Genomic DNA, 27,106 nt, shown 5'->3' on the forward strand with positions numbered 1-27,106 from the left:
ACTGCCATGAGGTAGGGCACTGCTGTGATTCCTATTTTCCACGTGGGAAACTGAGGCACAGAGAGGCTAAGTGACTTGCCTAAGGTCACACAGGAAGCCTGTGGCAGAGCAGAGAATTGAATCCAGGTTTCTTAAATCCTAGGCTAGCATCCTAACCACTGGACCATCCTTTCTGCCCACTAACCAATCTCTCTCTCTCCCCCCACCCCCCCGCACACCCCAGTTGGCAGCAATGTGAACTCCCAGAGCGACGACATCCTGCGTAAAGACTGCAAGTTCCTGCTGCTGGAGAAGGAGAATGTCCCTGCCAAGAAGGAGATGGAGCTCTTGATCATGACGAAGGACAGCGGCAAGGTCTTTAGTGCTTCCAGCACGGGGCTCAGTGGAGGTATGTTCTCCTCCCACCGTCTCCCATGACATGCATGCATGCTGAGGGCTTAGAAATGAATATTAATTGCTGGGAAATAGTTCCAAAGGTGAGAGTCTGGCAGGTTCTGGGAAATTGCTATTGCAATCTATCCAGCTGTGGAACAGTCTGCCCAGGGGAGTGGTGAAAGCCCTACCCCTTGGGCACATTTAAAATGACACTGAACAAAACCCTGGTACAGCAGGGAATAAATCTGTCTGAGTAGCGAGATGGACTGTATGACCTAAAGAGCCTCTTCCATCTCTAGAGTTTTCAGCTCTGTGAACTACAGAAATCTAGCGTCAAAGGGTTTGATTTGAAACTTTATAAGCCACGGGAATGCAGAATAGACATCTGGGCTGCCATGTCATCCATTAACCACACGAGGGCAGCCTCCCACACTATGTACACAAGGACAAAGTTCATACTCTCTGTATGAAACGCCATGGAGAACTTTACAAGGCATCCCCGCTAGCCAGCTTGCTGTTAAAACTCCAGGGCTTAAAGACCAAGGGCCAGAGCTTTGGCTGGTGTAAATCAGCATGGCCCCATTGAGTTCACAGCCGGTTTACACAAGCTGAGGATCTGGCCCAGTCTGACTTCTGGTAAGACATATTTGACTCCTCTTTCGACTCCACACAGCATCCTTTGCAGAAGACACCTTGAAGAGAGAAAAGCAGGGCTTCTCTTCCTCTTACGCTACAGACTCCTACCTGAAATCTGAAACAAATGGTAAGACAATCATTCTGGCACCGATTGGCTGTTTGTCGCAGCACACAGTCTCCTCACTACCTGTCAGAACTTCCTCTTCTGCACCATCTGGCACAGCCTGCCTATCTCACTCCACCTCACCTGCCCTCCAGATCTCCTTCCAGTCCCATCTGAACATATGCCTTGCCTGTGCCTCTTAATTTCCTCTCTAACTGTGTATTAGCCTTGTGGCTGAATGCATTGATTCACAAACCAGAAAGGGACCTATTCCATGTTGGTGGAGCTAGTTACAAAATTAGTGGTAAACTAGGGATCGGGAATATTGTATGACCTATTAAAAAAAAGAACTGCGTCATATTATTAAGACAAAGCCAGTCACATGCTTGAGCCCTCTGTTTATGTGTTGCATTCCCTTCCTCTGTCTGTTGGTCTGTCTTTAGATTTTAAGCCCTCGGGGCAAGGACTGTAACTTCTTCTCTTCCTGGAAAATGCCTAGCCCATTGGGGTGCTACTGGAAGACATGCTAAATAATAATAGTAATAATAAATAATTAATAAATGACTAGTGCTGGCTTGTCACATAAGACCTGATTCAATATAGCATCAGAGGAGTTACCCCACTGGAGTGACACAGTCTTGAATGGGTGTGTAAAATGAGTGTGAATTATATGCTCTGGGGTAAAGAGATGTGCATGTAGCAGGAAGTTACTAACAGGGGTAGACTGGCCCCTACTTACACTTACACTTTCCTGTTAATTGCTTTTCCTGCTACACCATCCTTCCATCCCCAGGGTGTGTAAATTTCACTTGTTTTTCAGACTCAAGGAATGCCAGATCAGTACACGTTACATCACTTTCCTGCTTGCACCCATGTTCAGTTCAGCTTACCTGCAATATGCAATTTGCACCACTTTTGTTCCATTATTTCCTGTAGTTTATACTATTGCCTGCTTTGGCCTTGCATAATTTCATTCTATTATGGGAGAGCATGTTGCAAGCAAGTACAGGTCTTAGAATGTTGCCTGTAATGGAAGTAATAGAGGGATTAAATCTACCCTACTTAGCCAAGAGAGGGATATCAAGGTGGTTAGAATAAAGCGTTGTCCAATACAGCTTGTACTAAAGACACACTGATAAACAGAATTGTATTTTAGCTGGTTTCAGAGTAACAGCCGTGTTAGTCTGTATTCGCAAAAGGAAAAGGAGTACTTGTGGCACCTTAGAGACTAACCAATTTATTTGAGCATGAGCTTTCGTGAGCTACAGCTCACTTCATCAGATGCATACTGTGGAAAGTGTAGAAGATCTTTTTATATACACACAAAGCATGAAAAAATACCTCCCCCAGCCCCACTCTCCTGCTGGTAATAGATTATCTAAAGTGATCACTCTCCTTACAATGTGTATGATAATCAAGGTGGGCCATTTCCAGCACAAATCCAGGTTTTCTTTCCCCCCACCACACACACAAACCCACTCTCCTGTTGGTAATAGCTTATCTAAAGTGACCACTCTCCTTACAATGTGTATGATAATCAAGGTGGGCCATTTCCAGCACAAATCCAGGGTTTAACAAGAACGTCTGGGGGGGGCGTGGGGGCAGGAAAAAACAAGGGAAAATAGGTTACCTTGCATAATGACTTAGCCACTCCCAGTCTCTATTCAAGCCGAAGTTAATTGTACCCAATTTGCAAATGAATTCCAATTCAACAGTTTCTCGCTGGAGTCTGGATTTGAAGTTTTTTTGTTGTAATATCGCAACTTTCATGTCTGTAATCGCGTGACCAGAGAGAGGCTCGTTCGCCTGCACATCCACCAATGTGATATATGCCATCATGTGCCAGCAATGCCCCTCTGCCACGTACATTGGTCAAACTGGACAGTCTCTACGTAAAAGAATAAATGGACACAAATCAAATGTCAAGAATTATAACATTCATAAACCAGTCGGAGAACACTTCAATCTCTCTGGTCACGCGATTACAGACATGAAAGTTGCAATATTACAACAAAAAAACTTCAAATCCAGACTCCAGCGAGAAACTGTTGAATTGGAATTCATTTGCAAATTGGATACAATTAACTTAGGCTTGAATAGAGACTGGGAGTGGCTAAGTCATTACGCAAGGTAGCCTATTTCCCCTTGTTTTTTCCTAACCCCCCGCCCCCTCCTCAGACGTTCTTGTTAAACCCTGGATTTGTGCTGGAAATGGCCCACCTTGATTATCATACACATTGTAAGGAGAGTGATCACTTTAGATAAGCTATTACCAGCAGGAGAGCGGGGTGGGGGGAGGTATTTTTTCATGCTTTGTGTGTATAAAAAGATCTTCTACACTTTCCACAGTATGCATCCGATGAAGTGAGCTGTAGCTCACGAAAGCTTACGCTCAAATAAATTGGTTAGTCTCTAAGGTGCCACAAGTACTCCTTTTCTTTTTGTATTTTACCTGTGTCAATATTCTCCTGGGTGTGGTTGGTAATAATTAAAAATAAAATAATTTAAAAAGATAATTAAAATCTCTTTTGTTGTAACAACAGGAGGTCTAAAATCCGTGTCAACAAAGGACAAAGCAACTTATGCAGGTCAGTAGTGCTTTGAAGATTCTTTAGTAGGACGGGATATATTAAAGCACAGTTTACTTTCAATGAAAAAAAGAATAACCCAGCTGTGATATAAATAATCTGTAAGTGATCAATAAAGAGGGGAGGCCATTTTCATAAGGGTTGCTGTTTTAGGATGAGCACAGTCTGCACCTGCAAAATTTGCACCCGTAATTCAGATGTGGGTGCAAATCTGAGTAGATGCGCTTCTTGACTGGAGGGGTAAATCAAGTAGTTAGCAGAACAACTACACAGAGCTATGGCTGCGATTCATTGTGTCATCGTTGTGCAAGCACACAAATGTAGGGGCAACTAGCACCTGCAAACTGGAAGTCAGCAGTTCAAAAAACCTTAGCCCTGTTGAAATCACGGGAGTTTTGCCATTGACTTCAGGATGCTCCGAATTTCACCCATTGTGTGCAAACGGAATTGGAAAGGTTTTTCCCTAGAGCACTGTATTTAATGGGCCTGCCCCTGCAGGCCTTATTCTCATACTGGAATTAGTGAGTTGTTTATTAACTTTGCTGTTATCCTTTCCCACTTTAGAAATTCGAGGCGATGATGGAGGGGGAGGGATAGGGGCAGCCCCAGCTTGGTGTCCCTGTGGTTCCTGCTGTAGCTGGTGGAAATGGCTCCTGGGTTTGCTCCTGGCTGGGCTGCTCCTCCTCGGATTGCTCTTCGGACTCATCGCTTTGGGTGAGAGATCACAGCAAGAGCAGGCCAAAGGATGGACTATATCGTTCAGGTTCAGTGAAATCCAGATGTGATTAGTGATTGGCCTGAACCAAACTCCAAATCTAAATACCCGCCAAACTTTGAAGAAGTTCAGATCCAGATCGATAATGAAGGAAAGCAAAACCCTCCATCCAAACCCCCTTTAGAGGGACAACACAGAGGGAAACGAAATCATGGATGGTAGAGAGAATGTAATGGTATCTGTCCCATGCAATACTTTTTTGCAGCGCACATAATTAGCCTGTGAACTTCCATTCACTGAGCGCTTAGCAGGGCTAAGTAAAAGATAAAACAAAGATAAGGATAATGAGAACAACGGATACATCAGATAAGATAAAAATAATGTGTAAGGGATAGAAACCCTCTTGCTTCAGGGCAAAAGCCAACCTGTAAGTGACCAGGGTTAGGAAACTTCTCCTCTGGGCAGCATAGGCACGGGAACTAGGAGTGCGGGGGGTGCTGCAGCACCCCCAGGTTTTACGCAGGGCTCCACTCCCAGCCCCGCACCCACCCCCAGCTGTGGCCCCAGCCTCAGCCCCCTTACCCCTGTCCAGGTTCCCCCGTCCCAGAGACACGGCCCTGCTCCCAGCTCCGGGGCGGGAGGGGGGGGCAAAGACTGGGGTAAGGGGGCTGGCTTTCAGCACCCCCACTATTAAAAGTGTTCCAGTGGCACTGCTGGGCAGGCTATTCCACAACTATCGCTTGTAGGGTTTCTTAGACCCTACTCTGAAGCCTCCAATGCTTGTCTGTCTTAGAGATAGGAGACTGAGCTACATGGACCACTAGTCTGATCTGGTTGCACAGTTCTTGTGTTCTCCTCATCTTTCCTAAAATTTGGTTCAAGATCTGAATCCAAACCCAAACTGTGCTGCTGGGGCCCATCACTGTCCATGACGTGATCTGTGTCACCTCCCATAAAGAAGTGAACAGTGTTTGACAGAAATGCAGCAGGAGGATACTTGGAGTCCATCAGCTCTCCCATGCTGTGCCAACACAGTGCTCACTGTCCCCAGAAGCATCCATGTTTGCTCAGCTTTGCTTTCAAATTTTCTTGGGTCTCGTATCTTTCACTTGTGAGGATTTAGCTACTAAATGCGCATTTCTTTGTCTGTGCCTTTAAGTATCATTAGAGAGCCTTGCACTTCTCTTGTGCTGTCCATCAAGGTTCTCAAGGCGCTTGACCAGCATTAGTGGATTAGGCTTCACAACAGCTGTGCGAGGGGTAGAAATCAGTACTATTCCTGTTTTACGGATGTGAGGAATGAGGCACACAGGGTGCATATTCACGAGGAAAACAGTGGTGGTCTTAACTCGAGGTAACTAATGCAAGGTGAAATCCTAGTGAAAACAAGGCAGTGTGTCATTTCCACGCGTATAAACAGTTTGAATTAAAGACTATGAATTAAATCCTTAGGTTTTTCCTCAACCAACTAACTCGTGTGAAAGCTACAAACTGTCTTGTCCACCTTAGGATTTTGTCTCATGTTAGTTAACTTATGTTAGGAAAACCCCTTTTTTTCCTAGAGTAGATGAGACCAGAGAGGGGATATAACTTGCTAGAGATCACAGAGGAAATCAATGGCACAGCTGGGAGGAGAATTAAGATCTGACTCCCACTCCAGTGCTCTGACCACCAGATAATTTTTGCCCTTAGAGCAGGGGTGGGCAAACTTTTTGGCCCGAGGGCCACATCAGTGTTGCGAAACTATATGGAGGGCCAGGTAGGGAAGGCTGTGCCTCCCCAAACAGCCTGGCCCCCACCTCCTATCCAACCGCCCCCTGCTCCCTGTCCCCTGACTGCCCCCGGAACCCCCTCCCCCTTATCTAACCCCGCCCCTGCCCCCTTACCACGCTGCTCAGAGCAGCAGGAGCTGACAGCCCCGCCGCCCGTCTGGAGCCAGCCACGCCACCCGCAGTGCCTGGCGGGAGCGGCGGGCCAGAGCGCTGGCAGCATAGCAAGGTGAGCCTGCTGGGGAGGGAGACAGGGGGAGAGAGCCCGGACCAGGAGCTCAGGGGCTGGGCAGGACGTTCCCGCGGGCCGGATGTGGCCCGCGAGCTGTAGTTTGCCCGCCTCTGCCTTAGAGGCTGACAGGTTCAAAAGATGTCTTTTCAGTCCAGTGGAAATCCCAGGTAAAAAGTTACCAGTTACAAGGAGCTACTAGATACACAGAATAACCCTACCCTACTCTCCCATCCCCTGCCAAATTAAGCAGCAGCTGTGAGTTGACAAAGAAGTTTCCTTTGCTTCTTGCCTTTAGAAATAATTGTTATGGGTATCAACACACCTCTCATTCCCCTTTAATGGTTTACTTTAATTTAACCTTTCAGCGGAAGAAGTGAAGAAGCTGAAATCTCGTGTGGAAAACCTGGAGAAAACCCAAGCCAGCTACCTGTTAATTAATCCACACAATGCGGATATTAACCAACAGTACAGTATTTCTGATGTAGGGAAAGGTCCAGACTATGCTACAGGTTTCAGTCATAAAGATCAAGAGGCTCTCTGGCTGTTTATGAGGAGCAAAATGGCTTTGGAAAGAGGACGAGGTAAGAAGGGCAAGAGTCCAAGAAATTCCATGAGGCTGGATTGCTAAAAGATGCTTCACCAGGAAAAAAAGGCAGATCTGTCATTTGCACTGTCCACAGGACTTTGTGATTTAAGATTACAATTAGGTAGCAAGAAATGTAGAACATGGTGTTACCAGATTCTGTATATATTATTGAAGAAGAGGCAGATTCTGATTTCATTTACATCACTGACAGGTTTCAGAGTAGCAGCCGTGTTAGTCTGTGTCTGCAAAAAGAAAAGGAGTACTTGTGGCACCTTAGAGACTAACCAATTTATTTGAGCATAAGCTTTCGTGAGCTGTATTTTCCACTGAATGCATCCAATGAAGTGAGCTGTAGCTCACGAAAGCTTATGCTCAAATAAATGTGTTAGTCTTTAAGGTGCCACAAGTCCTCCTTTTCTATTCACACCACTGTAAACCTGGAATAACTTCACTGGCTTTCGTGGAGTTACTCCAGATTTACATTTGTGTAACTGAGATGTGATTTTACCTCATTTCAGCCCCACCCTTGGCCCTGCAGTCAGATTGCACTGACAAATGTAAACTCTTGAGCAATTATCGTTCTCTTGTTTCAGGTTTTCCAAATTCACTGTCTAAATTGCGTGTGTAAAATTTGCATTCACACAATCTACACTTACATTCAGAAAATGGAGAGGTGCATGCCCTGCCCATGCAAAAATAGATTTGCTTGCACAGATGAATAGTCTGAACATGCAAATATTGCATATGCAAGTTTTGCAGGAGCAGTTTAGGTGGCCATTTTTTGAAAATGTGCCCTGTTCACTGTCCCAGATAAGGGGAAAGACTTGCAGAATAGTCTTCCCAGGTAAGGTGTGTGACTCCGTATCTGAGTTGGCAGAGGCCTTCAAAGTACAGCATAATATATTCAAATTATAAACCCTTCCTATTATGGGAGAGCATGTTGCAAGCAAGTACAGGTTTTAGAATGCTGCCTGTCATGGAAGTAAGAGAAGGATTAAATCTACCCTACTTATCCAAGAGAGGGATATCAAGGTAGTTGTAAATGTAAGAGGACTGTTGCCCCCTTACTAACATTCAGTGGGGGTGTTTTGGTTGGCTAGCTCCCAGTACTAAAAGGGGAAGGGTCTATGGGAAATCAGGACCCTGAGACTGACAGTCCCCAGGAACAATGGGAGAGGCCAATGCTCCAGGTCAGCCTGAATGACAGGGAGGGCAGGCTATTCAGGGAGTCAGGAGGCCAGGGAGGTCCCGTCCTCCATGTGAGCTGGAATTGGCTGGGTCAGACAGAGTGGGGCCGAGCTAAGGAGAAAGCAGAGGCCCAAGCTGAACTGGGGAGCAGAGCTGGGCCAGATCCAGCAGCCCAGAGAGAGCAGACCCTGTCCTGGGAGCAGAGCTGCAGCCCCAAAGTTAGAGGCACAGCCCAGAGAGAGCAGACTTGCCCTGGGAGCAGAGCTGCAGCAACCAGAGCCAGAGGGGCCAGAGAAGCAGCCCAGGGAGCTGGAGGCAGAGCAGCAGCTGTGCAGAGACCGAGTGGTGCAGCTGGGGCTGGAGCAGTCTGGAGCTGGGTGCGGTGAGCAGCTGGGGAGAGCGAGGGGGGACCCTGGGCAGTGGGCCCAGCACAGGGAGACGCCTCAGCCAGGAGGCTGCAGGCCAGACTCGGAGGGGGATATGTAACCCCGACAGGGCGGGGGCGACACTGGGAAGAAGGGTCCTACCACTTAGAGCCTGAGGGCATGAGGCCACCACCAGAGCGAGTGTCCAACCCACAGCATCCCTGCAGCACAGCCAGGGCCGGAAAAGGGGCCTGGGACTTACAAGGAACAGACTGTGAACTGCCCTGACGTTCCAGAGACACTGTTTGTGATGTTCCCTGCCACAGAGCGGGGTGATGTGTTTCCTTTAACCTTTCCCATTTTTCCTTATTCTTTTTAAAATTAATTGTTGATTAAATAACTTGCATTTGCTTTAAATTGTATGTAATAGTCAGTGGGTCAGAGAAGTGCCCAGTGCAGAGAGAGTACCCCAGAGTGGGGACACCCTAGCCCCTGTCCTAGGTGACCACAGCAGGGTTGGGGGTTGAGCCCCCCAGGAATCCTGGGCCCAGCCTTGTTGGGGTTACGAGGACTCTGCCAGACAGGAGAGTGGAAGGGGAGTCCTTAAGGGCAGGGAGACCATTGGGTAAAGGAAGTGGGAGCGAGGACTCAGATCCTTTCGCTAGCCCACCTCACCAGGGTAGTGCAGAAGCCAGGAAAGTTCCCTACAATAGTGGGACTATTCCCCCACTTACATAATGTAATGGTCCCCGTAATTATGAATCATACTTACAGCACTGATAAGGCTTATAATTTTTAAAGCACTGCACAAAAAGTAGCTGATTATTCCTTACAACACCCCTGTGAGTGAGGTCTGTATTTTACAGATGGAGAAAATAAGGTTACGTGATTTGCCCAAGGTCAGAGAGTCAAGAATGGAATTGGCACTCCGAGAGCATGATTTTCCTTCCTCTGCGAGAGATGAGTGCGGCTGATTTCAAAGCGAGTCACTCCTATCAGTCTGGGGAGCTCCTACTTTCCAAATCCATGCTCTGCCCACTAGATTATGCTGCCTCCAGCCTTGAAATCGAGTCAAAAGCAGCCTTGTGTCTTCAGAGAGAGAGAGAGAGAGAGAGATCGTTTTACTTGAAATTGTGTAATTAAATCTAACAACCATTTTACTTCCCATTGCAGGTTTCTTCCGAGGAGAGAAAGGGGAACCTGGTCTGAAAGGTACAGGAGAGTTTTGTTTCCCTTTCTTTGTTCTGTGTCTCAGGTTCTTCCAATAATTTGCATGATGAATCCAGGGAACTGACTAGCACAACTACTTAAAATGGGAAAGGCCCAATCCTGCATTCCATGTTCGCCCCAAACTCCCAGGGGTCTCATTGAGAGTTCGGAGTGTAACAAGGAAGAAAGGATGGTCCCAAAATGAGCAATCACTGGGAATACCTCCTGGATCTCTCTTGATTTGATTTTTTTCTCCTTTCTCAGGCGATATGGGAATGCAAGGTCCCAAAGGTGAGTCTGAAATTAGACATTTTCTCATATACCCGGACAAGGTGCTGTGAGAACTCTAGATTTAGAAGCACTTAGCTGAAGGAAGGCCTTTTGTTTCTCACAGAAGTTAGTTCTGTTGAGAGGCTGATGAAGTGGTGACTGCTTCTCACCTTCTAAGTGGTTCCCTGGGTCCAGTATTATAATGACAGGGGTTGGCTGTTCTCATGGGTGGTGGGTGAAACTTCCCCTGGGGGAGGCGAGCTCCTTGTCCTGCCTCTTCCACCCACAGCCCCCACCCACACTCCACCCCTGCTCTGCCCCAGGCCCTGCCCCCACCCACTGCTGACTCGCCACTCACCTCTTCACCCCCTCCCGAGATCCCCCCTCCGCTCACCTGCCGCTCACTCACCTGCTGCTCACCTCCCCCCCCCGCCAGACCCTGACCCCCCACCACGAGACCCCCCCACCACCACCTGCTGTGCAGCTGGCTCACCTCGGCCCTTAACCCTGCTGCTGCCCCCTCTCCCCTGTGAGACCCTCTCCCTTTTTCACCTTAAAGCAGTAATAACATTCCCCATGGGAACTGAACAAGCAACAGGTGTAGCTCAATCACCAGATAGATTCTCCTCTGCGTGGCAGGGCGCTCGGTGTATGCTGTACAGAGACGAAACGCCAGGCTACCTGCGCCAAGCTGAAGCCTAATCTCTCCTTTTGAACAAGTGCTTGTCACTGACAGCCTGCATTAGGGCAATAGTGTGATCACCTTACGCAGAATTCCCTGCCGGACTCGTTTACTTAAACTGGGTTTGAGTAAAACGACTAGATCAAGAAATAAACTCTCTGGCTATGTCAGCTCCTCCTTGAGCCAGGTTAGCAGTTACTTCTTCTGGTACAGAGAATGACTGAGGGGTCATCGTTTGGAAACTCTTTTTAACCCCAATAACACATTTTCCTACAATAGAAAAGCCAGCTGAACATGGCCACAGGCTTCCCGAGGGCCTTGGCAAATGCCTGTCAAATGGCTTCATTACCACTTCAATGGCCCTTTAACAGTTTCAGTGATCTCTGCTACTAGGTCTCTGGAAGCCTTTTTCACTGTGTAAAGTAAGGGTATGCCTACACTGCATGAGGGGTGGTAGCCGTGCTCCCGGCCTACACTGCATTGAGGGGTGGTAGCCGTGCTCCCGGCGATAAAGCACTGTCTGTCCTGGCGCTTTTCAGCGCTAAAGCTTTTGTCGCTCCACTTTTAGTGCTGAAAGTGGCAGTGTAGACACAGCCCTACTCAGGGACGCCCTCCACTCGCCTCCTCACTCCCCTCGTCTGCCACTGACTCCCAGCTCGCACTCTCACGCGCACACCCAGCCCGCGCCCCTCGGGGGTGGGGGCGTGAGGAGAGGCGCAGCCGGCAGCTGCGGGGACCTCGGAGGGGAGAAGGGGATGGGGTGGAGGAGAGAAGGGGAGGAAGATTCACCCCAGGCAAAGATTCACCAGCAGCAGCAAACCGTGGGAACCTTGGGGAAGGGTCAGAGCAGGGAGGAGAAGAGGCGGGGGGAGGGGGTACCACGGCCCAGGTGTCAGGCAGCAGGGACGGCTGTGCTGGGGGTGGCAACGCCTCCCCTTGCCTATTATACCCGCTGCCCATGGCTGTTCACTCGTCAGCACTATCCCCTGGCAAAGACCCGAGTCTAGAGAGCACTGTAGAGGGGATCACAGGTATTTGTATCCAGAAATACACTCACCCGTTTGAAAAGCAAGATGGGAATCGTACAGTATCTGGTTTAATCAAGATATGCTTTAGAGGAATGTTGGGGTCTTTGATTTGTCAAAGGCCAGGCACCTACCCCTCTGGTTTTTGGCAGAAGGGTAATAACTAGCAAAAGGAGGAAGGTGGGAACATAAGGCAAGATCCGTTTTCCCATTAATGGTCTGTTTCTTTGTTCTAACAGGAGATCAAGGACTTCCTGGTGCACCAGGTAGGCTGAGTTCAACAAGTCGCCAGCCTCCGTGGCGCGTCAGCTGAACACCACACACAGTGACATTGCAGTCAGCCAGGATTAATTTTGCACATCAAACCCCTCCAGGCTGGCTGTCCATGGAGTCTGAGTTTGACTCTTATGCCATTGCAAATGTCTTATACTGCTTGAAGTTATTATTCCCGTAGTGCTGAAATACAGGCAGAACCACTGCCTTACAGCTCAAAGGCCTTATTTGCCGCAAGGCCTCATCCTGTCCTGGCTTGTGTGTGAGCACACGTTTCCCTGCACGATTTTGGTGCACTGAGATCTGTGAGCATGCTTGAAAGATTCTGGCCAATAATTGCAAACTGGGTTTTGCCTGTGACAGTTCTATCAGATGCCTGCATGAGTGATCATGCCTTGACATTGTGTGTGCAAAAGACAAAGTCATGTATCCTTCAGTATCAGCCGTGTTGGACAGGAATGTTCTCAGAGCCAGAGAATATTTATAGTTGCACCCTACCGTACCTACCATATGCTGCTAAAGAGACCCCTGCATATATACAGTGCTTAGCAAACAATATATTTTTTCAGCCCGGCCACCCTAACCCTGCAGTCCTGGGTTTCCAAATCCCTTATTTTCATATTTCTTAGACACCCACCCTTGGACCGTAGTCAGGGAAACTGCAGATTTACCACATTGTGTTTTGCTTACAGGCATGCCTGGTTTGATGGGGCACCCAGGACCAGAGGGACCGAAAGGACAGAAAGGCAGTGTGGGTAAGCAGCACTGACCCATCTTACTCTGAGCTTAGCACAGCTCAGTTACAGTGGGAGACTCGCACAGTATGTTCATACCCTCAACCTGCATGTGTGAAAACAGGACCCCGTCCTGCTGCAGCGGGGGAGGAGGAGACACTGAATTTCACTGCATGGAATGTATAAAGCTATATTACAAGCCATTTGCTTACCGTAGGTGATCATGGCATGGAGGGACCCATGGGCCAAAGAGGGCGAGAAGGGCCACCAGGGCCTCGTGGGGAACCTGGACCACCTGGATTTGGGGAGAAAGGAGACAGAGGTAGGAGACTGTCCTGTTCTGTCCCCAGTGCATAAAGAGATGGGCCATGGAGGCTGGGTCTCGGTTCTGGTTTTGCAGAAGCCTCAGTGGTCAGGATTTAGTTTTGATAGTTCAGATCCAGGTTTCCTGTTATCTGCCTCTCCACTTGGAATAGGGCTGAAAGATTTCGGGTTTGTGCCACCTCGACAATGGCCAAACCAGGTGGCTTTTGTTTTGCCAAAGCTCATCAGTCAGGGTTGGGTTTTGCAGAACCAGAAGTGGTTTGGCTCTCAGCTAATTTTTATCTTGTCCACACTGCCAATCTTGAGGCAAGAGTCACACCAAAGGCTCTGGCCCAAAGCTGCTACAGAGTTGAATAAATAGACTAAACCAGAAAACTGCTGACTGTGTGCAAAAAGGCAAACAGGTTGGTGCTGATTGTGTGTCCTAACAAAAAGAATCTTTTCATTTCTGTAGCTGCCGCAATTAATTACAAAGATCTGTCTGTTGCATTGGATTGACACGTCTTTTAGCACAGAAATGACTGATAGATTTTTTTTTTCACTAAAATATTTACTGACAACAGAAGACAATGACGCCAGGTGGTGTAGTGAGATAAGTCCTGGGACATTAGAAGGATTCAAACTCTGGTGTGTCGTAATGCCCAATGAGATGGGGTCATTTCTGGATAATGTGTTCTCAGTTGTCTTAATTACTGATTAATCATGACACTGAGTGACGGGGAATCAGAGCCGTATACCAAAATCAGATCCTTACTAAATGGGCTGGTAACCCTCAGTCGTTCAAGGTGACTCCTAGAAGAAAACAGACTAAAGGTGGCTGGTGGTTTGTTTTGTAACTGGGTAAACATACAATACCTCTCTGCAAAGCAGCATTTGCATGGGTGCACATAGATCTGGGGGTAGGATGGTGAAAGAGATGGCTGGACTTATCAAACAGGGAGCCCAGTTTAGGTTCATGGAGACAATTTGTTGATAGCAAGTGGATCCCACAGGAGCAAGCTGCAGGCTTGTTTTGTCTTGCTGCCCAGGAGGACAAGAGAAGCTCAGTGTGGTGCAGGTGATCCCCACGCTGTGGATACGTCCTTTTGAATCTTAGAGTTCCTTCTGGGGGTGGAGGATGGCAGCTGGCAGGCTGGTTAATGACGTGCTCTGATGCTTTACTCTCTAGGCGCTGTTGGTGATCACGGACCTGCAGGACCGCCTGGGCCACCAGGGTCTGTTGGCCTCAAAGGTAAATACAGTGGTGAACAGAAAATGGCAGCAGGATTGCATGGGCAATAGCCCTGATTAGGAACTGTGGGAGGATGCGTTGAAGGTTGTGGGTCCCACTGTTTTTATTTGTGCCTCACTGCAGTGGGGAGATGAATGAGCTGGCTTGCCCCCAAACGAGCCACATTTCAGAACGAGACGTTCTAATGGGAAGAGGCGTATTTTAGACTTTAAAAAATGGCTTGTTTTATGGAAGTCTAAGTAATGCTGTAGATGATTGACTGGTGGCAACAATCTACCTGAGCTTACAGATGGCTTTTGCCTGCCTTTGAACCTTTAGAAATAATGGGACGAATCCTTATCTGTCTGTCACATAGGGGCCACTCCACAGACTTCAATGGGAGCTGACCCATGTAACTGAGAGGAAAAGTTTTGCCTATAAAGCACAACTCCCCACTGAAACAAGGTGGAACTCTATTCCTCCTTCCTTGGGCAAGGAGGAGAGGCTATGGCTTGGCCCACCAGGGAAAGCTGCTTCCTGTAGATCACAACAATTCCAGTTCAAGACTAAGTTTCTCTGATGTATAGGATGCAAATTATGTGAGATCGTCTAGTGGCTGGAGGACCCTGTTTAGTTAGGGGCACTCTGGAATCTGGTCACTTGTTGGCAAACCCAAGGAGATGGGTTCTCCTTCCCATTGCAATGTAGCTGAAATATTGTACACTTCTTATTTACAGGCATGACGGGTTCTCCTGGCCCACACGGTCCGCCTGGTGAGTGCCACATTCTCCTATTATAGAGGAAACAAAGACAGAGTGACAACTCTCTGCATGCTTGACTTCCTTAGAAAATGTGTTCAGCGGTGGAGTAGGCTGGACATGATTAAAACCCCAATTTCATTTTTTCTTGCAGGTTCTCCTGGTCTTCAAGGATTTAGAGGAGAAGCAGGTCTCCCAGGGGCCAAAGGTAAGACTTAGAGCCCACTTTCTGCTACACTGACGAGTTATGGTGGCTGTAACCGATGTTGTTGTGCTTTTCCATTACTGCCCAGAAGAGAACACCCAGCTGTGAATCAGAGTTATATCTGAGAAAGGTTCTGACCCTGGGGCCCGAGGATAATAGGAGAAAGATAGGAGGAAAAAGAATAAACTTAGTGATGGTGATAGGTACCCTGGAAATACCATAGATAGGTAGGAGCATGATAGATTAGATTAAATGAAGCATCAAAAGAAGAGATGGGTCATGTCCTGTCTCTAGAGAGGAATGATGGAGGGAGACCTTTTTCTCCCCCTACAACATTTATACTTTAAGCCATTGCTTTTATATCTTTTAGGTGAGAAAGGAGCTTTGGGAGCACCTGGACCCAAAGGTATGCTAATCAATTAAATTACTTTTGTCAGTACTTTCTTCCTATTAGATTACTCAGGATATTTTGTCCTGGTTCCCCCAGTGTCAGGTTGGGATCAATCACATACCTCATTGGCTTTGGTTACTTGATGCTTTCGTCATCCGGTTTTCTTTTTCTTCGACAGTAAAATTTTTCAGTGAAACAGTTCTCATCCCCACAATTCATGAAGGATGTTGATAAATTGGACATGGTCCAGAGAAGAGCCACGAGATTGATTAAAGCATTAGAAAACATGCCTCATAGTGACAGACTCAAAGAGCTCAATCTCTTTATCTTAACAAAGAGAAGGTTAAGGGTGTGACTTGTATCTACTAAGTATCTACTTGGGAGAAAAATATTTAACAGTAGGATCTTCAGTCTAGCAGAGAAAGACATCACAAGATTCAATGACTGGAAGCTGAAGATAGACAAATTCAGACTGGAAATAAGGCATAAATGTTGAAACTAATTCATTATTGGAACAATTTACCAAGGGTCCTGGTGGATTCTCTATCACTGACAATTTTTAAATCAAGACTGGATGTTTTTTCTAAAAAATCTGCTCTAGGAGTTATTTTGGGGAAGTTCTATGGCCTATATTATACAGGAGGTCAGACTAGATGATTACAATGGTCCCTTCTGGTCTTGGAATCTATGACTCTATGAATTACATGAAGTTATATTTCCCCTTGTGTTTGCTTTAGGTGACCATGGAGAGAAAGGACCTCGTGGTCTGACAGGTCAGTATATAAACATTTGTTGTCTGGAGTCCTGGAATTAATACTGGCTATAAAATATGAAGTAGATTATTATTAAAAAGTGCATGCAGGAATAAAGTCTGCCCATCCAAGCTTGCTCTGCTTATTTTTCAAAGATGTAAAAATATTGTTATTGTTGACATTTTTGTTCATTAGAACATGAGGTTTGCCATATCTGATCATATTCTTGATTCATATAATCAGGTATCCCTGGGGAGGGATCCATACCTATTACTTCAGCGAGAATCCCCCTCACCTGGAATGCATTCAGTTAATTTGTGCATTTTGGAAAACTTCCTCCCAATGCCCAGAGGTGATCACGTGGCACCATGAATCATGAGGCCCGAATGGCCTGTCAATACTACCTTTAGCTTGCAAAGCTGCAAATGTTGTGGATGGTCATGAACTCTACCCTCACCAACATTATTTGTATTCACTTTAATTTGATTTGATCGCAGGTGAGCCAGGCTCAAGAGGATTGCCTGGTCCTCCAGGGGAACCGGGAGCCAAAGGATCCATTGGTAAATAACAAAGACCTGATGCAGCATTTCTAGAGAACACACACAGATGTTGTTTCCGCCAGTGGCTAGTCCATTTCTGTGAGGACTGGAACGGAGATAACTGTGCAGTGGGATTGTACTGTATGTATTGTCAGGTCTTTCCCACAAATTTCTTTCATTAGATTATATTTGCATAAACGAGGTCCTTACCTTTAAGATTTAGGTGAAAGTTTCTGAACCATCAATGATCCCAGTCAAGGTCTTATTTAGACATAATATAATAGAAAGCCATAGTCTTGTGTTCAGCTATACACCATACAGGGAATATCCCCCCATACTGAGTATACTGTGGGACCATTCCGGCAATCCCTAATGAGCTGTTATCTTTGGGTAGGTCCAGCTGGCCCCGATGGACACCAAGGCCCACGAGGTAGGTGGCTATTTTTTCCTTCTTCTCCCCTATTGCCCCTCATCAGAGACAAATGATCACCTACATCGTGACTTGCCTGCAGCTTGAGATGGTGACTGATGTAGTAACAGAGTCAATGGAGTCGTGACTTGGGGCCCTGGTCTCTCAACATAGTAGTACAGTAGTGTACCATCAAACATCTAACCCTGAACCGAGGGATGTTTACGGGAGGCTAACTATCCTTGTGCCCCATCATCCTGGCCTCACCTGGGATGGGTAGTCTGTGTCCAAGACACTAGAGTGAAGTTAAGAATGAACTATCCTATGCATTCTGTAGCATGAGCACCAGATAAATGTGTGTGTATTTTCCTTATGGTCACACAGTCACCTCCCCATTTCAAGCAAAAGCCCGAGTGACTAGATACACCGTATGCGATCTCCTGGAGATCACCTGACTCTTGCTGTGTCACAGCAGTGGCCTTATATCTTATATTGGACAGAACAACATTGTGGCACTTCAAACCTGGTTGCCCACCTCCTAACTTTGGATGCTCAAACTGGCCATTTAGGCATGAAAGTACCCGCTTAATGTGCCAGCATGTCTGCTGACTTGTGGGAGGTGCCTACAATCGAAACATTGGCACTTTTCACATCAACAGTCTCTAGACTGTAAATGGTTATTGCGCTACATGAATCTGAGTATGTATATGTTGTCTTGGTAACCGTCCCTAGGGGAACAAGGTCTCATGGGAATGCAAGGGTTGCGAGGACCACCTGGACCCGCTGGCGATGCAGGACAGCCAGGTAAAAGCGGAAAGGAAAAAATGACTATTGTTAGACAAGGCCATTGAGTTACACATCCCATCTGGAGGGATTGCCTGCCTGCCAACTCTATGGTTCTATGCCAGATAGTCATGCTGGGACATTGTAATGAAATGCGAAGATATGTGGATGTTGGGCCCTTTGCAATATGCAGATTACACACACCTATATGGATGCTGATTTGCACAGCTGAAGATCTGCCCATAATTATAAACAAAATTATTGTTTTTCCCCAAAGAAATTTTTCCAAATCTCAGAATTTTTGCCTTTATTTTTCCAGGTCTCACAGGACCGCAGGGACCCCCAGGTAAGTCATTTTGCCATATTCTGGCTTATCACCAACACGTTGTAGCACCTTGACTTTCCTATTAGCCTCACATTTGTAAGCCTATTATCCTTACGTGAAACACAGGTGTAGGGACCACTAAAATAGCCGAGATATGAGATTGACAGCATATATTCATGCATGATCAAGTCTCATTTATGGAGTTAGGGGAGCTCAGCTCACCACATTTTTTAAGGTTAACACAGATATTTTATTAAATGCTAGGAAAACCCAGTTTGAAATGTGCTGTAGTAATGAGGAATGGGCCTTCATGAGAGACGTTTTTTCTTTAGTACAATTTAAATCTACATTACCTCCTCACTAGCCTGGTAGCTGTCTCAGCCTCACAGCGTTCCACACATGGAACCCTAGGCAAGACAAGGACACATGAGAAGGCTGTCCTCTCCCAAATGCTAGGATCCACTTCCAGCCCAGTTTTGTAGTGACCAAGCCTTGTTATCATTTGGTGACTGCCCAATGGTCTTTGTGAAATCTGTTGATTGTTTCAGTCTAATTCCATGTCCCACATCACCAAAGCTACCACCACAAATGTCTCTAGCTAGCCCCATTGTTTGCATTTCCAGCCAAAGGGTGAATTACACCTCTACCCCGGTATAATGCTGTCCTCGGGAGTCAAAAAATCTTACCGCGTTATAGGTGAAACTGCGTTATATCGAACTTGCTTTGATCCACTGGAGCACGCAGCCCCGCCCCCTCGGAGCACTGCTTTACCGCATTATATCCAAATTCGTGTTCTATCGGGTCGCGTTATATCGGGGTAGAGGTGTATCATGGTATGGGTTACTGTCTGAACCTTAGAGGTTGCACCTCCAGAACAGGGTTAAGTTACATTGGTGGGGTGCCATGGGGAAGAACTTTGCATTTCCTTTCCCCATAATGTATATGTCCTGTAAATAAACAAAGGATTTCAACCTCCAGGGCTGTCAGCCTAGAAATTTTCACCAGGACTAAGCTCACTTACTTTCCTTTTTGTAAAACACTGGAAAAATGAGTTAATGCTAGTCAGCTGGTGAGGAGATGATAAGAGCTAGAAAAGGCCATGCAATCTCAAGGGTGCAGTGTATCCCACTGAGTAAATCAGAACACTGAGCTAGGGAAAACTTTGTGGAGTGCTATGGGAAGGTCACTTGGAGGAGCACCTGGGCTGAGATGTCCTGAATAAATAAACAACACCCATCTGATAGAAAATAGATTTCTGCTGGATGTTAGTTCAGGAACTCCTTGGAATCTTCACCCTCATCAGGTCAAAATAGGGATTCTAATATGGTGACTCACAGGATTCTGAATCAAAGTGGGTGTTGAGATCATTACTGCGGATGGGATTTTCACAACTATTTAGCAGCACCGTGTCCCATTACACTTCTGAAAATCCCACCCTGAGTTATTAGGAAGGCGTTCCAGGTCCTTGTGCATAATTGAACCACCCCGTTAGCCATCACTAGAAATCTGGGGCCATCTTGCAGTGGTATCTGGGGCCCTCTGATAAAGCAAAGGAGGTGCAATCAACAGCAGGAAATCTTTTAAAAACCACCTGCTATAAATGTAGGAGAATAAATGGTTGGATCAAGTGACTGGGTGGGGGGTTTTCTCACTAACCCACAATTACAATTCTGGGAATTATCTGGAAAAAAAATATTTACATTCATAATTTTGAATTGTTTCTTCATACCAGGACTCCCAGGCAACCCTGGTCGACCAGGGGCTAAAGGTAAGTTGGGATTCAAACCAGATATTCATTTATTCTCTAGGGACTTTGCATTAGTGAGGATTTTCTTGTCTCCTGACCAGTGCCTGGATCAACAGTGGCACCTAGTGGTTTCAAAAAAGAAAAATGGAGTTAACAAAAGTCTCCTGAAGCTCGTAGAAAACCGGGTGTTCTCCAAAGAAGTCATCAGCTTAGCTCCCCCTCTGAAATGTACATATTGGACCCAACTCTGCCCCCAGATACATGATCACAAGCCCCAGTGACTTCAGTGGAAGCCGCACACTTGTGTCTAGGATAGAACTGGGCCTGTTATGCATTCTGACAAATGCAGCATTTGGACATTTGATTAAAGAATCTTTTGGAGTTAGCTGAGTTCTCTCTTCTCTGTCTCTTTCTTCCCCCATTATCTCCCATCCTTATAATTTCTCTAACAAAAGATTGAGGGGAATGAGAACAGAAGCCAAAATGCTATCAGAAACTTATTCAGAATGTTTTGTTGATCTGTTAACTGATCACTCTTCTTCTGTCCCTCTCTCTCCTAGGTGAACCTGGTGCTCCCGGCCAAGTTATAACTGCTGGTACGTATGAGAGTGGGATTTTGAACAGGCCCAGTTTTTGATGATTTTCTCTAATTTCTATTATCCTTTCTATTTTCATGGTTACCTTGTGCCTACAAAGGATCAGGGTCTCTTTGTGTTTGCATCATTTAAGTCGGTTGTGGCAATGTAGACAGCAGAACTGGTCAGAGCGTTCGTTACAAATGATATTTGTTGCAGATTTACTTCTCTTCTCTGTTTGCCAACTGCCTTGTTTTTGTGTTGCAGAGGGTTCATCAACTATTGCTCTCCCTGGCCCTCCAGGCCCACCAGGAGCAGTAGGACCACCAGGACCACCCGGTGTCCCAGGTAAGGAAACCCTGCTCCTTCCAGGTGCAGCATGCATCACTGTTTGTTGTGTATTTACTGAGCACTGTGCTTGGGGTTGTCTGAAACACAGAGAAAGACAGGGTCCCTGCCCTGGCAGGAATTTAACAATCTCAGGGTAAAATGCTTTTTCATCTTATAGGTGGGAGAGGGGGCACAAAGCAGAATTGGAAAATGCTGCTTCTGAGCAGCAGGCGGGGGCCCGGTGAACATGCTTCTTGGGCTGACAGGAGTATGGTCAGCCAGCCTGGGGACATGGCTAGGGTCCCCCTGCTCTGCCAGGGCTGAGTGGGGTCCACACTCTTCCTTTCTGGAGCATTCTGGAGTCCATGGTTTCCTATCCCTGCCAAGCTGTCCTGTCCTACAGGCCACATAGGTCAGGGATTCTCTATTCATTAGCTTCCCCATCTTGCCTGCCCTCTGTGATCTCCACCGTAGTAAGGCCAGGGTTTGGGCCTCACTTAAACAGGCAGCGCAGTGAGCATGTGTATTTGAAGTAGGGATTTTTGAAAAGGAAGACAGGTCGTTTGGAGCATGGGGAAGGGTGTGAAGATGGGGGTGGGAGACAGATACAAGAGGGACAAGTAGGAGGGAAGCTTCAGAAGAGTAGGAGGAAGTGAGGTTGTGGCCTGGAACCTCCCATTACATTTGATCTAATGCACACAGTCTAGCAATGGGTCAAACCTGGGATTTCAAATCCAAGTCCCTTTGCATTTCAAGAAAGGGAGGGGGGAAATACCCTGGATCTGACTCCCCTCCCCACCCACACACATACCCCATAGTTTTGTTTTCAGATCCAGACGCAGAAGGGGCTTATCTTCCAGTCCTGAATTGGGTGGGGTTGTCATCAGGACAGCAGAAATCTCGCAAGAACTGCTGACGAGATTTTAGCACTGCCCGCTCCAGACCCTAACACTAAGAGCCCCAGGCTCCATGATAACCCCCCAGCCTAAACCTCTTCTGAACAGTCCTTATTCAGTCATCGCCCTCCAGTATATGGAGTCATAGAGCAAACCTCAAAGGTGCCGATTCTTCTCGCACCTGTCTGCCTCTTACAGTGGTGTAACTCCTTTGGCTTCAGTGGTGTTATTCCTCAGCTTCATCAAGGGAAGGGACAAGGCAGACTAGATCAGGCCCCTTGTCTTTGTATTATACCCCGTACCTGCCTGGTTATTTCACCAGTCTAAATGGACTATGTGCTTTATTTGCCAGGTATTGAACTAAAAATCACCTCTCCAGAACCTCCAGTATCCACTGGCATGCTGATTAATTCATGCCCATATCCTGATTTAATTTACTTGCGTGGACAAATGTATGATTTGATGTTCTCAGCTCTTTTCAAAGGCCTATTGATTGTCCCCTGATACCGTTAAATACAGCCATGGAAATCTAATGCAGTCATTTTTTGTTTGTCCTTTGAAACCAGGTCCTGTTGGGCCAGCTGGTCTCCCCGGACTGCAAGGTACCGTACACAGTCTGCCTAGCACACTGTCTGCCTCTGAACGAACTGCATTCGTTTCTTTTCTTTTTCACAAACTCTTTCAGTCCCGCTCCTTATTTCTCAGCTTCTTGCAAAGTCTCTTTCTCTTTTGTCTCCAGAGCTTTTCATTTTGGCTCATTCGTCTGCGTTCATAGTTTTAATTAATCTTTTAAGAAATTCCCAATTTTCATGTCTCTCTCCCCCCACCCTCCCATAGAGGAGTGTGTGGGGAGTGCCCAGATAGCTTCTGTATGAAAGCTACAACCACAGATACAGCTATTATTATTCTATCCGGGCGTTAGATCTAGCAGAGCACATTTCAATCAAAGCTGCCTTTCTGTTATATGGGCCCAGATCCTCAAAGGTATTTAGGTGCCTAACTCCCATTGGAACTGATTTCAGTGGGAGTTAAGTGCCTAAATATCTTTGAGGATCTGGATTATGGTCCTGATCTAGAGATCCTGCTATGTAAAAAGGTGGGAGCTAGAGATGGACCCTGAACTGAGCTTGATAATAATGGCAGATTTATGCAGGAATTTCCAGATTTGGATGACTGTCCATCAAGGATTGAATTTGTGTCAACCAGTTTATTTTAACAGAAAGCAAAATCTGAAGCCATGTCAGAGGAGATCAGAAGCTAGTACATTAGCCTGCAGCCTTGCAGATCCCCCAAAAGGTAGAGCTCGTCCTCTATGGGCTAAATAACCCACACTCTCTCTGTTCCCGATGAAGGTCCACGTGGCGAGAGAGGGCTCACCGGTGAAACCGTTGTGGAAACCATCAAATCAGAAGTTGCAACTTCATTATCTCAAAGTAAGAAGAGATGCTGCTTCTGTTCTTTATTGGAAGCATGAAGAGTTAGTGGGTGAGACCAGCCCAGCTAAGGGAGAGAGTCCTTCAACTTGAGATGTCTCTAGCTCAATATGTTGTAGACGAAGTGTGGACGTGGTTTAGTTGAGGCTCATGGTATCTATATGATGACAATAATAGTATTTAGCACTTTTTATTGGTAGAGCTCAGAACACGTTACAAAGGAGGGCAGTATCATTATCCCCATTTTACAGATGGGGAAACTGAGGCACAGGGCATTGACATGGTCTGCTCAAAGGAGAGCTAGCAGGCCAGAGCCAGGACTGAAACTAAGGTCTTTTTGAGTCTTACTGCACTACTCTGGCCACTAGGTCACAAGAACATGCAGCTGCCCTGTGCTCACACTAAAACTAATGCTAAGCCTGCTGCAAAGAAGTAACCAGCCTAAAGTGACATGTTATATGGATGTGGAGGAGGACCAAGAGCTAGAGTCTCCCACATGTTTGAGGACAAAATCATCAGGGAAAGAAATGTTAATTTCAAGGCAGAAGTGACAGAAACAGAATTGAGTTAGCAGCAGTGTCCCCTGGGGAAAATCACTTTGTTTTATGTAATACAGTGTGCATGTTGCAACCAGTCACTATTACAATTATTTATTATACCTTGGATTATTCTACTATGCTCTGAAAAGCTTTTGTAAGTATTTGTAGGATGTTGATCAAGGATGGATTAAGACTAAAAGTGGTCCCGATCCGCTCCCCGTATGCAAACACTGCATTTGGAGTAATTCAGATCTGGAACAGAACTTTGTGACTCCTCCATAGCTCTATAATGGGCCGAACCCAAATCCTGGATCTGAACACCCCCGAACTTGGGATTCACATCTCAGCTTTGAGGCTGGAGTCCATCTCTAATTAAGACTATCTGGAGCCCAGATTCATGAAAAATTGGCCTTCTACCTTGCTCACCAAAAAATTCAGGCCCTCCTTTAAAATTCTTCCTCCTCCTGAAAAGTCTTGTCATCCTAGCCCAGCATCTTTGGCCTCTGTGGTCTTTCTCACAGGTCCTCACTGTCCAGAGAGATTCCTTGCTGTTTCCCACCCTGGTGGCCTTGGCCATCCCAAACTCACCTGCCCCAGGTCTTGCTGCCTGTTCTCATGGTCCCCAAGGGACTATCAAGGGAAGCCCTACCCTGTCCTCTCAGAATCATGGGTGTGTCCAGGTCCCCTTTGACCCATGAGGCCTTGTACCAAGGATCTTGCCTTAATCCACCCCTGACTCCAATAGCTTTCATTAGCAACATCACAACCATATTTCCAGAGCAAAAATATTTCCTTTTTTTCAGTTTCGTCAGATTTACTGGGACGAGCAGGCCCCCCTGGCCCTCCAGGACCCCCAGGTATATATATTATAATAGAGTATTATATACGTGCAGTACATAGGAGAGAGCACAGGGGCCATAGAGGTGGAATAAAGCCTGCAGCATGCTTTCAACTTGTTCATTTTGCTATGAAAATATTCTTGAATACATCTGATTCTTTTCTTTTGTCAGGCGCGTCCATCCAGGGACCACCTGGACCTCGCGGTCCAGCAGGTAAAACCTTGTTCCCCCACATCCATGGATTGTGGCGGGGGGGAGGGGCGGTTTATAGTCGATTTGTCATGTGCCCCCAGATGAGCAATTCTGAAACACTGTGGAAGAAATCTTGGCCCCATGGAAGTGAATGGGAGTTTTGCCGTTGACTTCCACGGGGCCAGGATTTAACCCCGCGTGTTCACACAGGCACACTTCACTAGAAGGGGAGTTTTACAATAATGGGAGAGGAACTGTCTAGCAAAATCCCTCCACACCCTGGACTTGCTGGTGGGCCTGACTTCTGGGGGAGGTCTGGTGGGGAAACTTTGGCCAGGAAAGTCATGTCTTCACCCTAAAAGGCGACAGGGTGCCAACTCTTCTTTGCAGTTGTAGCATCTTCCGTCCTCCACTGCCCAGCGGTCTAGCCTTGGCTCCTTTGCACTCCCTGCCAGGAGCAATACTGGTTGCCAAGGATGCCTCCTTGTTCCCCTTTCAGTGAGCTAGTGGTAATTTCCCTTCCCCTTCTCACCCAGAGCAGAGGAGGCTGAAGAGTTGATAATCCTTGTGCAATGCAGCACTTAAAAACTAGCTGTTAAATGGTGATTGCTGCAGCCCCAGGAGCTGAGCAATGTGGGCCCTGTTTATTATGGAATGAAAACTCCTCTATAAGTAAAGCTTCACTGGATTAGGAGTGGAAAGGCTATTTGAATGCAATGAGGCACTCTGGGATTTTTCCTGCACCACACTGTAGATGGAGTTTCCCCCTAACTGGATCATGCTGTGATCCTCCAGTATTACAGCAGGAAGTGACTGACTAATGTGGGATAGAGGTGCAGTGAGAAATAAGCAACTGGCACCAGGTTTGGCAATCCAGCGACTCTGCTATGTGGACTGCTGCATTCACTGGCCTTTGCCCTCCCTTCTGAGTATTGTTCTATCTCCCTTGCTTAGGAGAAGGATTACCAGGCCCGCCAGGCCCACCAGGAAGACCAGGCTCCTTCGTGCCCACCTCAGGTAGGTACTTTCACTTGATTCCTAACCCCAGTTCTTGTGCCTGATCCTTCTGAACCTCTCTCTCCCTCTGCGGTTCAAATGAACCCCCAGCGATCCCTAGCTTCAGGAGGATGTAGAGGGGGGGACACGTCATGGTCCTCCACTCCATGGCTGTGTCTGCTTGTGTACATTAAACAACCCTTTTGTCTTCATTACAGAAACATTCTTCGCAGGTCCACCAGGCCCACCTGGGCCAAAGGGAGACCAAGGTGAGTCCATTTTCTCAGATCCTACTGCTCTGACTGAGCATGAGCCTTCCCCAACAGCTAGCTTTTCAAGACACCAGTAAAGTGCCTCAGCACTAAACCCTCACACTGATAAGCAATGCAGAACTCTCTGGGGCAGGAACTGTCCTTTTGTTCTGTGTGTGTACAGCACCTAGCACAATGGAGCCCTGGGCCATGATAGTGCTCCAAGGAGCTACCACGGTACAAATAATAAATAGGATTCTCCCTTGACTCCATGGCAACTAACTAGATTCCAGTTCAGGAGCCAGGGCAGTGACAAGCCACGACGGTCCAGTCTAGATTTCGAGTGCCCGTAAGATTCAGGGGTGTTGGGAACCAGAGGTTCGGTTCTGCCATCAAAGAGACAAGATCCATTTGCAAAGCGTGGCTTCTGATGCGGCTTGGGTTGTGATTTGGGGGCGTTCATTGTTCTGGTCCAGGCCCATCTCTGTTCTGCCTTAGCCACAGAGCGATTCCATTCCGTCAGGTCCTGTCACTGACATCGTCAGAGGCGGCGCTCCTCCTCCCCCATGGCTTTGCTGCCCTGCAGGGTCCTCTGGGACTCAGAGGTGCTTAGTAGCGTGCATGGATGCGGGAGTGTTAAACATAAACCCATGCTCAGCAGGAAGCTGGCTGAATGCCCTCCCTTGCCTGGGTTAAAATACCCAGTTCAGCCCTGATAATCAGATGCTGTGATTGTGTTCTGCATACTCGATCAGGGCCTGGGTGATCTAGCAAATCCAAGCCAGGTGGGTGAGAACAGTCTAACAACGCCTCTGTTTTCCTGTTCACAGGTTCACCGGGCCCACGCGGATTCACAGGTGAA

General features: G+C 47.0%; 1 protein-coding gene across 1 annotated transcript in view; it reads left to right on the top strand.

Annotated features, from left to right (window-relative positions):
• The window catches only part of COL17A1 (collagen type XVII alpha 1 chain), a 53,970-nt gene that overhangs the window by 14,867 nt on the left and 11,997 nt on the right, over positions 1-27,106 (top strand). The window contains exons 13-41 of the mRNA XM_077822024.1: positions 224-388; positions 1,049-1,138; positions 3,658-3,702; positions 4,267-4,416; positions 6,784-6,999; positions 9,731-9,769; positions 10,031-10,057; positions 11,983-12,009; positions 12,709-12,771; positions 12,968-13,072; positions 14,243-14,305; positions 15,022-15,057; positions 15,197-15,250; positions 15,618-15,653; positions 16,376-16,411; positions 16,888-16,950; positions 17,324-17,359; positions 18,071-18,142; positions 18,441-18,467; positions 20,179-20,214; positions 20,754-20,789; positions 21,036-21,116; positions 22,561-22,596; positions 23,347-23,427; positions 24,770-24,823; positions 24,977-25,018; positions 25,952-26,014; positions 26,212-26,262; positions 27,075-27,101. Of these exons, the coding sequence (XP_077678150.1) occupies positions 224-388; positions 1,049-1,138; positions 3,658-3,702; positions 4,267-4,416; positions 6,784-6,999; positions 9,731-9,769; positions 10,031-10,057; positions 11,983-12,009; positions 12,709-12,771; positions 12,968-13,072; positions 14,243-14,305; positions 15,022-15,057; positions 15,197-15,250; positions 15,618-15,653; positions 16,376-16,411; positions 16,888-16,950; positions 17,324-17,359; positions 18,071-18,142; positions 18,441-18,467; positions 20,179-20,214; positions 20,754-20,789; positions 21,036-21,116; positions 22,561-22,596; positions 23,347-23,427; positions 24,770-24,823; positions 24,977-25,018; positions 25,952-26,014; positions 26,212-26,262; positions 27,075-27,101 (1,857 nt within the window). The remainder of the gene's footprint in view (positions 1-223; positions 389-1,048; positions 1,139-3,657; positions 3,703-4,266; positions 4,417-6,783; positions 7,000-9,730; positions 9,770-10,030; positions 10,058-11,982; positions 12,010-12,708; positions 12,772-12,967; positions 13,073-14,242; positions 14,306-15,021; positions 15,058-15,196; positions 15,251-15,617; positions 15,654-16,375; positions 16,412-16,887; positions 16,951-17,323; positions 17,360-18,070; positions 18,143-18,440; positions 18,468-20,178; positions 20,215-20,753; positions 20,790-21,035; positions 21,117-22,560; positions 22,597-23,346; positions 23,428-24,769; positions 24,824-24,976; positions 25,019-25,951; positions 26,015-26,211; positions 26,263-27,074; positions 27,102-27,106) is intronic.

Source organism: Eretmochelys imbricata, chromosome 7, assembly GCF_965152235.1.
Source record: "Eretmochelys imbricata isolate rEreImb1 chromosome 7, rEreImb1.hap1, whole genome shotgun sequence".
Taxonomy (NCBI): domain Eukaryota; kingdom Metazoa; phylum Chordata; order Testudines; family Cheloniidae; genus Eretmochelys; species Eretmochelys imbricata.